This window comes from Punica granatum, chromosome 4 (genome assembly GCF_007655135.1).
Source record: "Punica granatum isolate Tunisia-2019 chromosome 4, ASM765513v2, whole genome shotgun sequence".
Classification (NCBI taxonomy): domain Eukaryota; kingdom Viridiplantae; phylum Streptophyta; class Magnoliopsida; order Myrtales; family Lythraceae; genus Punica; species Punica granatum.
The window spans coordinates 36,023,814-36,036,604 of NC_045130.1; the positions used below are offsets into that span (position 1 = coordinate 36,023,814).

At 40.0% G+C, this 12,791-nt stretch overlaps 2 protein-coding genes across 2 annotated transcripts in view; both read left to right on the top strand.

Annotated features, from left to right (window-relative positions):
• Positions 1–4,981: 4,981 nt before the first annotated feature.
• LOC116204502 (expansin-B3-like) lies at positions 4,982–8,134 on the top strand. Its single transcript, XM_031536620.1, has 4 exons — positions 4,982–5,317; positions 5,494–5,800; positions 6,623–6,752; positions 7,555–8,134. Exons 1-4 carry the CDS (start codon positions 5,131–5,133, stop codon positions 7,747–7,749), a joined length of 819 nt encoding a protein of 272 aa, XP_031392480.1. The 5' UTR covers positions 4,982–5,130; the 3' UTR covers positions 7,750–8,134.
• A 3,325-nt stretch (positions 8,135–11,459) lies between these two features.
• The window catches only part of LOC116204499 (lanC-like protein GCL2), a 2,883-nt gene continuing 1,551 nt past the window's right edge, over positions 11,460–12,791 (top strand). The window contains exons 1-3 of the mRNA XM_031536617.1: positions 11,460–11,807; positions 12,076–12,254; positions 12,700–12,791. The exon at positions 12,700–12,791 is cut by the window's right edge and continues 20 nt beyond it. Of these exons, the coding sequence (XP_031392477.1) occupies positions 11,559–11,807; positions 12,076–12,254; positions 12,700–12,791 (520 nt within the window). The 5' untranslated portion in view covers positions 11,460–11,558. The remainder of the gene's footprint in view (positions 11,808–12,075; positions 12,255–12,699) is intronic.

The following is a 12,791-nucleotide window of genomic DNA, read 5'->3' on the forward strand; positions in this document are numbered from 1 at the left end:
AATGGAAGAAAAGAGGTTTGCTGAGGTAAATTAATCTCAAGAACACGAGAAATCATCTGATCCTCTAACAAGATTGTCCCTTAATTCCCTCAGCACAGTTGGATGAGAACTTCGAGATGGGTCCTATGTCGATCCCAATGGCTCCGAAGGACTATGCAAATGGTATCTAGTCTGGCTAACGGACCACGAAATTTTCTCACTGACATGCTTTTGAAAAGCTCTCCTCCATTTTCTTCATCAAAACATGCTTTTGAAAAAGCCAGCCTCCATCTTTCTTCTGATGTTGCTTTATGGAAAGGGTATGCCATGATTTTAGGGTGTTTGCTGTTAATAGGAATGGGAAGAACATTAATCAATTGTTTAGTGTCTGAAACACTTGTTCTTTTCCCCCCATAAGATAATGCAATGAAATCTCTTTTGTGCTGTTGGCTGAGTGGACTCAGAAGCCCATTATTCTTCAACCGTAACCTACTTTTAACTATCAAGAAATCCGTACTTTTTATCAGACAAAAGCAAAAACAGATCTTTTGAGGACTTTAAGGCAATCAATTCAATTCCCCCCTTGATGGAAGATAACGTGAATGTTGCGTGCTTATAATCTATTCCTTAATCGCATGCGTGCCCCACTTGATCATTTTGTGCTTGCTTCTCCTTCCCGGCATAATCGGAAGAAATTACTCCAGTCCTATTGACCGTTCCGAACTCCTACCAATGAAACCATGCCGAGCATTACCGTGCTATAGTGGATCTCGCCATATTCACCATGCCCACGATGCTGAGAACAAAATTTGAAATGACTAAACGTCATCGAGATAAATATGATGTATAATCATGTGGCACCACCCTTGGGATTTACGAGTGAAGGGTGGTGCCATTTGCTTTAGATAAATCCAGTCAATGGTAGCCTCACTATAAGGATCTGTGCCACACATCTTTTCAGGAGCAGCAACCCCCATTTGTTCCATTCGCTGTCTTCAGCCTTCTATCACAAGGACATATTGATGGTTTAATTATTGCATGTATCCCCCCGTGTTGGCAGCTTACTGTTGTCCCTAATCATACATTATCATCATTTTCCTTTGCCTCGTCTTGTCTTATATATCGGGGTTATTCATACTCGACTGCATCAGATTTAATAGTACCTTTGAATTCTGGAGATTGACCCGCGCATCGTTTCAGTACTCAAGTCTCAAAAGTTAAACCAGACATGTATCAACCATAAACTATATATACACTGGCCTAGCTTAACTTTCGAGCTCTCTCTTACAAAGTCGAGTTATGTCGATAAAACACGAGCCCCATCTTCTTTTTATTTTCTTTTTTTTTTGAAGAAATTATGAGCTGAGCCTCCTAAAAACTTGGAGCTACCTAGAATAACGGTCATCAAACTGATCACCCTCCCTAATTATTAGCCAGCTATACCCATTTATAAGTCACCCTCAGCACTGTAGAAAAAAAAAGGAAAAAAAAATCCGCTAAAAGAACAGAGAAAGGGATATTCCTTTTTTTTTTCCTGCCGATTTTTTGTTTCCGACATTTCCAATAGAAAATTAAACAAATAAGCACCTGTGTCATTTTCTTTCCCTTTTTATCTATAGCAATCTTTGGGAGGACATGCATTGACATAAATAGATTTGGAATGGATATGGGATTCCTCGCAGATAAGTCACATGCCGGCAAGGGGATCACATGCAGTTCATATAGTTGAAGACAAATTGAATAATTTTTTTTTTATTCGTATATAAACTTGTGTGAAGATTTTTATTTATGTATATATATATGTTGTATGTATTGTTTATGGATGTTAAAGTATCACAACAGTGACATCTGTCCCAAAAATTGTTGGGTGGTCTTCTTGGATCATCCTCCAAATCGAATCCCGGCATAAAATCCTTATCTTTTGGAAGGACAATTATGCCGATGGTCTCGTGATAGGAAATTCTATGGTCCATGAAAATACCGTATCTTTTTATAATTTTAGTTGATTGTTGTGAATCGCACTAAAGAGAATAAGTGAGGAAGAGAGGTGACCCAACAACTGTGCCATCAGGAACACGGGCACTACCTTGACGACATCATAGGAAAGCTTTATTAAAAAATTCAAAAATAAGATTCTTTCATATGCATCGTGTTTTCCAATATGTTCTTATGATTTTAGCTTGCACATGAAAAAAAAAAAATCCTTTTGAAGTTGGATATGACAGCACAATCTGATGCATTCGTCGTTTTAGTCTAATCTATAACTAATTTCTGATCACAACTACCGTTGCTTATCGATTGATTATGAATAAAAAGGTTTCACTCGTCCCATTGATATTATTTGTTGCCAATGATGGAAGCAACATTATTACAATATTTTGAGAAATATAAATGCTTAAAGAAATCGGATCTAGAGAAAGGAAAGTACGTAAACTAAAAGTTTGTTGCAATGAATTGAGAAATATAAATGCTTGAAGAAACCGGATCTAGAGAAAGGAAACGTACGTAAACTAAAGTTTCTTGAGAGAAAAAATACATAGTACAACAATATATGTATTCGTATGTAATTAAGAGATTTTAGGTTCACTTTTAGTAATGAAACTCTCAATAACCTTTTATTTCGTCATTCCTATCCCGTTACTAGTATCATAAACTCATAAATCTCTTTCCAAATTGAAAAGAAACCTCTTGGACTATCTTTTTCTTCTTTGTGGTGCACCATCCGGTATTCAAAAGTCCATTGAGCCCCGACTAATCCAAGTCCGAGCAAAGCAAGTTCATTAAAGGGTAAAATTTTCCAGTCGTGCATTTTTTTCATTTAAAAAATTCGAACGCGAGACTTTATTTAAAGGAAACAACCGCTAAATCACTTAAATCACTTTATTTATTTTCTTGGGCTAATTTTGCTTCCATCTTTTAGACGTGTTCCTGCATGCTTGCTCTGGTTTTTACCAAACGTATGAAAACTTCGATTCACTTTCCTGCTGTTTGTCCAATACCATGAAAGCAAACTACTGTTGGGGCATCAAAGATTCGAATCCTCTCTGATGTGGTATTTTTCCAGTGGGCAATGCACACAATTGGCTGGATAAGGTTTTAAAAAAAAAAATTAGGACCCAGGGTCCTGTCCTGCCTCATGGGGGTGGGCCCACCCAAGGCCCAATAATTTTGGACCCCACCAACCCTTGGTAGTCACCATTCTTCTCAATTACATCACACGTTGTTTCTGGCCTTCCCATGGGATTCTTGCTTCAGCCATTGTCATTGATGATATTTCAACATGCCCCATTTCAGTTTGTTGGTCCTCTGGGAAAAAAAAAAGGGTACACATTTGATGTTTCATCATCCAATGTGGTCATGTCGTACACTTCAAACAATGTTAATACGCAGAGCCGATGCAGCTGTACAAATCTCCCTATCGTTTATATCATTCATCACTGATCACGAAATCCCGAACTGCATATTCAGCTTTCTAGGAGCTTGATGACAAGCTTCCCCGAGCGCAACGCTTGTATATGCAGATGTATGGAAGAGAGTATATTCTCCATCTTTCTTTTATTAATCCTTATCAGGAACATACAATTACATTCTATCTCTAACAGACATACATGATATATGTTTTTTTTTTTTTTCCTTCAGGTCATAAGGGGATGCCAATGGCCTAGTGTAATGATAGAAAATAAAATAAAATAACATATAAGTCCCCACAAATGAAAATTGAATTTAGGACTTCTGAGTTGGCTCCTAATACCACTACACTAAAATCCCTTCCTCACATATACAGAAATATATGTTGCCATTACCGAACATCACATGTACATTTTCTTGCATGTCTAACCATATCTTATAAAAAATTGGAAAAATAGATTTCATTTTTATCTGTTGTATATAAGTCCTCCATCATGTTGACTGCAGCTATAAACTTACAATATAATCTTCAGAAGACACAGTAGACTAGTTACCTTAAGGAAAAAAATGCAGTGATTTTTGCAATTATTTATGCATGAATAATTGTTTCACCAGACAAAAGTACATTGTCATAAAAAAAATTTAAAAAAGGGGGACAAAAACACATGAGATTGCATGGAAGACAAGCCACGTCCAAATTCATCAAAATGGTCAGCAGAATCGGCTGAACCCTTTTCACATGCTGCCAAAGTTTTTATTACCAAATTGATTAAAGTTTATACAGAAGAAAAGCTCTGCTCCTCTAATCCACAGACGTCCCAAAGTCATTCCCATATTTGCCCATCTAAATGACTATAAACAGTCATCCCAACATATGAGACTGACAGCGAGAGAGATCACTCTGTAGGCTCTAGTTCTGCTCCCATTATTGTCACCTCAACGTATAGTCATTCAACCCGACTTTCTGCAATTATCGGATCAACTTTTTAAGTCACTTGTGATAATAATAATTGAAAATGACAAAATTAATTCCTTCGTATCTCTCTTTCCCCACTTATTGCGTGAGGTTTTTTCCAGTTATTGGCAGCTACAAGCCTTTGCTCAAATGTTGGCATGCCTTGGTGTTATACGCTTCTAATTGACGATGAATCCCTACAATGCAAGTAAAATTCGTTCATCAACAGCACTGTTGATTGCAGTTTATGTCGTAGTTTTTTTTTTTTTGCTTCACGTGTCCCGAGAAAAAATATATATTAACGGTAAAAACACTCCAGGAGGCCCATTGCGTCCCGTAAAAGTTATTAACTGAGGTGTTCGAAGTTACTGGCAGCTGAAAGCCTTGCTCAAATGTCGGCATGCCTTGGTGTTAATATGCCTCTAATCGACGTGGAGGCCCACGGTGTCCCGTAAAATGACTGGAATGCCCCTGGGCCTTCAATGCTCCCGCTGATGCGTACCGCCCAGCGGAATTAACGCCTCAACCGCCGGTGGGCCCCGTGCATCAGTGGCATCCCCCGTAAATGAGCCATCCTGTCGGTGGCAAAACAGGAAGAGAGTGCAGCCTCCCTCCCCTGTTCTTTATATAGGCAACGGAACAGAGCCGCAGAGACGCCACGAAATCGAAGCCCCCTCTCTCTCTCTCCGGGCTTTAGTAGAGTGTGTGTCGGCAGAGGGCCTTGGATCACTATCCCCTCGGTATCTCCGCCGCCTGAGCCGACCCGACATTGTACAGCACGCGCCAGTATGCAACCGCAGCGCCTCCCCTGGTCCGGGCTGTTTTTCGGGCTGTGGGCTCTGCTCGTGGTGCAGAGCACTCTGTTGGTCCCGGTCCCGGCGCAGCTGAAGCATGCCGCCTCCGCCAAGTCCAACCAGCTGTGGAAGCCGGCCACCGCCACCTGGTATGGCGACCCCGAGGGCGACGGCAGCGACGGTAAGAACTTAGAAGCCACTAAACCCACCTGCATTGTGCCCTGTTCACTCCAAAACGCCATTTTCTAAAGTAGAAGTTCATCAAAATCGTAGCTTTATGCGGGATTTCGCACGCATGCATATATCATTTGCTTGAAGGGTCGAAAATGGGGCGTTACAATGGGATCTAATTTGAAGGTGGGGCGTGTGGGTACGGGTCGCTGGTGGACGTTAAGCCCCTGAGGGCCCGGGTGGGGGCGGTGAGCCCGGTGCTGTTCATGAACGGGGAGGGCTGCGGCGCCTGCTACAAGGTCCGTTGCCTCGACAGGAGCATCTGCTCCCGGCGGGCCGTCACCATCATCGTTACCGACGAGTGCCCGGGGGGATACTGCTCCGGGGGGCGGGTCCACTTCGACCTCAGCGGGGCCGCATTCGGCCGCATGGCTGTCTCCGGCGAGGGCGGTCAGCTCAGGAACCGAGGCGAACTCCCAGTCATGTACCGGAGGTCCGTTCAGTGTCCTCTCAATCCTTTTGTTCCTTTGACTTTGACTCACGCTCCCTGCCCCAGAGCAGTAATTAACGGTCTCTCGTTGTTCGAGGGTAATTTCGTCTTTTAATGCCGAATCACCGGTAAATTTCGTTAAGTTTAATTTTCGGCTTTTTTAATTTTCATTTTTGCTTTTACACGGTCAAATTTTCACCTTTCCCAAGAATAATAGGACGCTTTCACATTTTTCGCATGATAAAAATAAAAAGATTCATCCTTGACCACATCATCCTACTTTTCTAGCTAACTTACTTTCATCGGTTTAATATCATCACATAAGACGGTATTTTAAAAATACATAGTACATATTGTATTAATTTTACCATTCAATATGATATTTTGAAAATTTTCATGACATAGCATAACAAGTAATAATTTTACCAAATAGCACAAAATTGTAAAAAAAATTGCCATATAACACGAAAAAATGACAAGAAACTAACATCGTACTACGTGGTGAAAAATTTTCAAAATATATGCTATATGGTGAAATTATTACTTGCTATGCTATATCACGAAAAAATTTTAAAATATCGTGCTGAATGGTGAAATTAATACGATATATCCCATGTGATGAAAATTTTAAAATATCGTTGTATATGGTGATATTAACCCAAAATTTCAGCTGAAAAAATCTATTTATTGAAATATGGGGTTATATATATATATATATATACATATCAAAATAATTGTGTTTACAGAGTTCGCCATAGTCCTCCTTGGCCTGATTTGCTTTTGATTTTGTCTGAACGTAAATGATAATATGTGGTACATACATAGGACGCCGTGTAAGTACCCGGGGAAGAACATAGCGTTCCACGTAAATGAGGGCTCGACGAACTATTGGCTCTCTCTTTTGGTGGAATTCGAGGATGGCGATGGTGATGTCGGCTCAATGCACATTAGAGAAGTAAGCATCCCATTAGATTAGAACCTTTTTCTTTACTATTATGCTTTGTCGATGTTTGCCCGTTCTTTTCTTATAAAAAGATTGGTTTTTATAGATTTACCTTTTTTCCTTTTGTCCACCGAAGAATAGGAAAGGAAATATCATAAAGTAAAAGAGGAACGCGTGCTTTTGCCCTTTTCTTCATGGCACTAGCTACCGCGTCGCTCACTTTGATTTGCTATATATATATATATACTTTGTATTTACTTATAAGGGGGAAAAAAAAGTCGGTCCGGGTGCAGTTATATGACTGCGTTTCGTTATCATCATTCATTTCATCCGTGCGAAGTTTATGGGTCAATCGGTTTCGAATGGCTTTGGGTTCGAGATCTCGTGCGGGTGGTGGGAATCGATTGTTGAAGTGTAAAGAACATATGTGACATGTCCTTTTAGGGGAGTAGTGCTTTAACCACATGAATCAAAGGTGGATGTTCTCCTTTGTTTAATTAAATCGCGCCATCCTTCTAATTATAGGAAGGATATTCCAACAAAGAAATTTTAGTCGCTTGTCGTGTGAGTAGTCAAAACTTCCCTCCTTTCACGGATGATACTTTTGACAAAATTATTTCTCATCTGCTCAATCAGGGGTCGACACGTTGGTCGACCCTTTTTAATTAAAAGTAATATTATTGGTCCTTATTATTATTATTATTATTATTATTATTATTAATGTACAGCATGTGAAGACGATCCTGAGCAGCAGTGATCCAGTAGACTGTTCTTCATGAGTCGAAGGTACTGATTTGGTTTAATATATATGCAGGCGGGCTCGACCCAGTGGCTGGAGATGAAGCACCTGTGGGGGGCGAACTGGTGCATTATTGGAGGGCCTCTGCAAGGCCCGTTCTCGGTGAAGATCGCGACTTTGTCCACCTCGAGGACTCTCTCCGCCCGCGACATCATTCCCCGTAACTGGACTCCCCGAGCCACCTACACTTCCCGCCTCAATTTCACCTGAATCTATAAGCACGTATAGCTTACCCCTATATATATAATCGTTAGTATTTTTCCTGACACAGGACCAGCGATTCAGTGGTGGGGTTTTCTTTAACTTTTTTTTTTTCTTGTTTTTGTTTATTTATTTATTTAATGTTATTCTCCTTCTTTTTTTTTTTGGTGGGATTTTTGACCCCACCTTTTTTGTAGTGTGTGCATGCGTGTGATTGGTCGTGTAGTTGATGATGTAGCCCTCTCCAAAGGGAGTGTGAGCTTTTCATGACATACATATAATTTTATATATATCCATGTCTTTACGTATATGTATTATTGCCAATGTGAGCACTGAAGTTTGTTAGCTTAGCCACTTTGGTTTTTAATGGAATTGACAGATCGTTTTGTGTGAATGGCGCTCTTATTTATCGATATATATATCAATTGGAGATATATAAATATCGCTTCGTTACGCCGGACTCAATATATATGTATTGAATGCATGTATAAGTACAAAATCTTCATTATTCAGTGAAAGTAGCTATCACGTGACGCACACCCTTGATCCATGTTTCAGAAGGTATAAACCGACTTCCAACTCGGTTATATGTATTGATGATTCTTCTGCTTGTAAGCATTACGGGTCAATGGGATGAGCAATATTATGAGACTGCAAGCTATCACACAACCTTCTATTTTAAAAGGTTAATATTTTTCGACGCGATGCGATTTATTTGTTTATTAAGTCACAAGTATAAGTAAAATTTTATTATTGTTTTTTTTTATCGAAGGTAAAGAAGTGTAAGAATACCAGAAATAGTGAACTGCAACTTGGTACTTGCTGTCAAATCGGGTAAGATGTATGCAATATTCAATAAGATAATGTATTATATGCTAAAGAATAATACATAAGAAAATGGATTCTCCATATGCACACTTTAGAGGTTAAACATTTTTTTCATTTTCCAGGTTCCGTCTTTTACCAGCCACTCACGTAACTCTCTCAACAAAGTTCTAATGCATTAAAAATAAATTATGCAATACGGAATTGGGATATGGTGACTCCTAGTCCTACATAATATCCTTACATAACACGAGATCGAGCCTAAAAGGGCAAAGGTTACGTCTCTGAATATCTATAGAAATCGATAACGCATAATTCACCAATCAGTCTGCCCATCTGTTGCCTCCTTGAAAGCTATGCTCCACCCCCGTCATCCATTATCATTGTAGTAAAGCCCAAATGTCCCTAGCAATAAGTCATATTAATATGCGAACTTTTTATCAATTACTCGAGTAACTATCAATAAATTAAGCTCTTCTTTCGCGATGAAAACTAAATCATATATATAATTATAAAATGTATATATAGAAGATATTATTGGAATTAAAATTCAATAAACGATGATGGAAATCTGTGTTATGTGTGTGAGGATAGGAATGATACATAAAGTGATGGAACATCATCACCATCATCATGTGCATAAATAGAATCGACAGATTCACATGGATGATGGGGTTCTTATAGTCTTGTCATCCTCAACTTGCAATGTCGTTTGGTCTGGTCGTGGTGAGTGGTGTGTGGCAGTGGGCATGCATGAGGAGAGCTTAATCGTCATCCCCAACCCCACACCACACATGCCTCATGATATCCATCTGCCCAAATTCCTTCCTTCTACAACAATTTCCTCACGCCCAAATATTTATATAAATAGCCGAAGTATATAAGTAAATAGAATCACAAGCAGTCAGAATAGAAGGGTGAAATTAATTATTAATGTTATTATTATTGTCGTCGTTGTTAATAAAAAATACATTTTCGATCCTATGATACATGTTACGTGCATTATATAGTCAAGACTCCCTAAGGTATGTGCCACATCGTGTGATGTGAAAGCTTATTATTGTAATTAAGCTCTAATCAATCTCGTGCTCTATGATTCATATGACAACGTAAGCTCTGGCGGGTCTATTTAATAATTTATCTAAGAATAATTGATGCTAAAACAACAGTTGCGTCCAAAAAGGCTTTTCTGGATGCATGAGTTGTATGAAACTCACGTACTCGCACGACCGATAAGACTCACTTGTGGCAATGATTATGTGTATCATTCTCATCTTATTTGATTAGCTGGGGATATCGAGGAATATCCGCAAAAGCATTTCAATAATCGGTCGAATTCTTTATCGATTAGTCTTGCCTTAGATGCAGAGTGGCACGAACACCTTGTCATTTTTCTTAAGTACGTACGAGGCTCGTGTGCAACTAGAAAGCTTTTTACCTCTTTGCCTTCAATATTTGTTGGTTCATCCACAATTTCCATTGTCATTAAATGCATCAAAAGCTTAAGGGGGCCTGTTACCAGCATAAAACCATTTTCAGTACCAGTACACGTGACTTTGTGTGATTAAGACACGTGTTTGGGACATCTCTGTAAATGTACAAAGTTAGAGGGCGTTTGTATAATTCTGGAAAGGATTTCCAAGCAGTTGGTTCCTAGAAGAAACGTCGTCGTAGAAAAGTTTGGTTTTAAGCCTCAGGAAAGTTCAGATTCTAATATGGGTAAAGACAGAATCTAAGGCGCACGTTGCGTGAGCATGCATGGCTCAGATTCTGAACTGGGCAGATTTTAGAGGCGAGCTCTGAGTGGCTCCGTTTAAAGCAAAGAGCATATTAGAGTGAGAAGAAGATAAGGGTTATCCAAAAGGCTGCGGGGATTAATTTGGATAATTATCACGTGGGGATAAGGACTTGTAGTTAAAAGGAAGCCAATAACCGTCCTAACTCACATTCTCAAGGTCCTAGAGACGAGATTCATAACCACCAGGGCGCAAGGAAAATTTATAAATACCGAAAGATTCTTTTGAAGAAATGACCTTTGATCAACTCAACAAATTGTATCTTTGCAGTTTTCATTGCTTCTTTAAGCTATCTCCTTAGGACTAGGCGTAATTTAGATATTCCGAGCTTGTAACGGTAGGATTAGTCCATCAACGATTCAAGTTCAAAGTCTGTGGCGGCAGAATTCGTCCTCAATGATATGGTCACGACTCCATCAGTCTGTTGGAGGTTTCACACTCAACCCATGGCTATTTGCTCCAAGCATCTCAGTGTGATTGCCCTCCTTCATCATTGGCACAGACAACCTCGGATCAAGATTCACAAAGGCTAAACTACAATGTTTCAATGGAAGACTGAGTACAACATCCTCTGCAATTTTGGTTTGAGTCCATTATCTTATAGTTTCTTAATTTTCCATCCTTATATTGAATCTCGTGACTGAATAAAATATTTTGTTCACTGACATCTAGTGTAGCTATGACTTAAATCGGACATTCCGTGGCGGGGTTTAGGCCTATACGGTTACGCCATGTGGGAGTTACTAGGCCGGTCACTCTCTAATCCCTTTACCCTATAAAAAAATACATATTTAAAATAATTCAAAATTATTGCTAATGTTCCATCTCGGACTACCATTATCGATTACAGACTAGAGTGGCTCCAAACCGCAATACCAAAGTTTACCTCGTTAGGGTTTTTTTGTTTTTTGTTTTTTTGTTTGCCCGACCCCCCTCTCTTTTCTATGATAACGGGGTCAAAGATGGGCTTGGAAAAGAAAAGGCCAAGATGGGCCGATATGGGCCAGGCTCAATATTTTAGGCCCATAACAGTCGTTGGCTACTGATGGACCATGCAAATGTTCGCCACGTTGATGAAGCGTCATGACGTGTAGAGCTTTCCGCTTACTTCCCAGTCGAAGCTTCAGGACCGTTGACCATGGCGGTCGTCTTCAGTCAAAACCACTCGCCCATGTACTAAATTTCACGCAACCTTTGATGCTTCCCGCCCTGAGTCGACTGAGGTTTCCTCTGATCAGGATCTGTGGGATTGTACCGAGGAAGAAGAAGCACACAATCACAATGGCGGACCGATTCTTCCCCAACGAGATGCCAGACTTCGTAGCTGAGAAAGCAGCTGAAGAAGAAGAAGCAGCTGCTGGTGATTCACTGGGGAAGCTCCTGTCCATGCCCTACCCACTTCTCTCTGAGCGGCTCAAGCGCGCCGCTCTCGACCTCAAAGAAACCGTAAGTGCTTAGGTTCAGGATAATGCTTCAGTGGTCAGCTCTAGCTGTAGCTCCAGGAGAAAGTTGAGAAGAAAGATGGAATTTTTAGGAAGATTTCTCGTTGTGTTCTTGAGGTATGAAAAATGGGATTGATGAAATCATACGAATTGCTAGAATTTTGTTTCAAAGAAAGAGGGAATGATAGAAAGAGGAAAATGATGCTAAGGAATGTCGTTAACCTCTTTTCGGATTCCGGTAGTCCGACCAAGTGTTTGTCAAAATGCCTCAGATAGTGTTGGAGACATGGGGAATGACGGGACAAAGGGTAAGGGACTTCACCCTGTACTGCGGCACCCTGGGAACTGCTTTCTTGCTGTTCAGGTCATATCAGATCACGAAGAATATCAATGATCTAGCTCTCTGCTCTCAGATCATAAAAACCTGTGACTTTGCTTCTAATAGTTCGAGGTACCTCTTACTTCTCAATCATGAATGTTCTTGTGTTTCAGTACGTCTACTTGAAGCTTTGGCCGTCAGAAATTTCATCAGTGGGTTCATAGTCGCTAAGTTATTCCGGTGATTGTGCTTAAATGCTAGATTTGTTTCTGTCCTCAGGGCCTTAGGTAAGTGTAAAAACATAGGAAAATTTTTGAATGACATGATTATAGTGTTAATAAGCAATTATTCCAGGAGTTTGCTCGGATTGTGTAATTAGTATCCTCTACTAAGTCAGTTGATGTGATTGTTTATGACTAATGCACTTCCTTGTATGAACTAATAATAACTATGAGTTGGCCTTTGATGCCTTAGTTTGGACCTGTGGAGCCTTGAATGCATGAACCACTACCTTCCAATGCCTGGTCTAGTTTGGACATGAAGCTCTGTATTATGGTCTTTGCTTACTTTTTTCCAGGGATGTGACATTCATATGTGGGAGAGCTGGTGTATGTGCTCTTGGTGCTGTTGTGGCTAAGCATGCTGATGATGCTGACTCTCTCAATTACT

Excerpts from the sequence above, each read along its gene's own strand:
- LOC116204502 (XM_031536620.1), top strand. The coding sequence starts at position 5,131 with ATGCAACCGCAGCGCCTCCCCTGGTCCGGGCTGTTTTTCGGGCTGTGG. Across the intron at positions 5,318-5,493 it reads CGAGGGCGACGGCAGCGACG|GTGGGGCGTGTGGGTACGGG; the intron begins GTAAGAACTTAG and ends TCTAATTTGAAG. Across the intron at positions 6,753-7,554 it reads GCTCAATGCACATTAGAGAA|GCGGGCTCGACCCAGTGGCT; the intron begins GTAAGCATCCCA and ends ATATATATGCAG.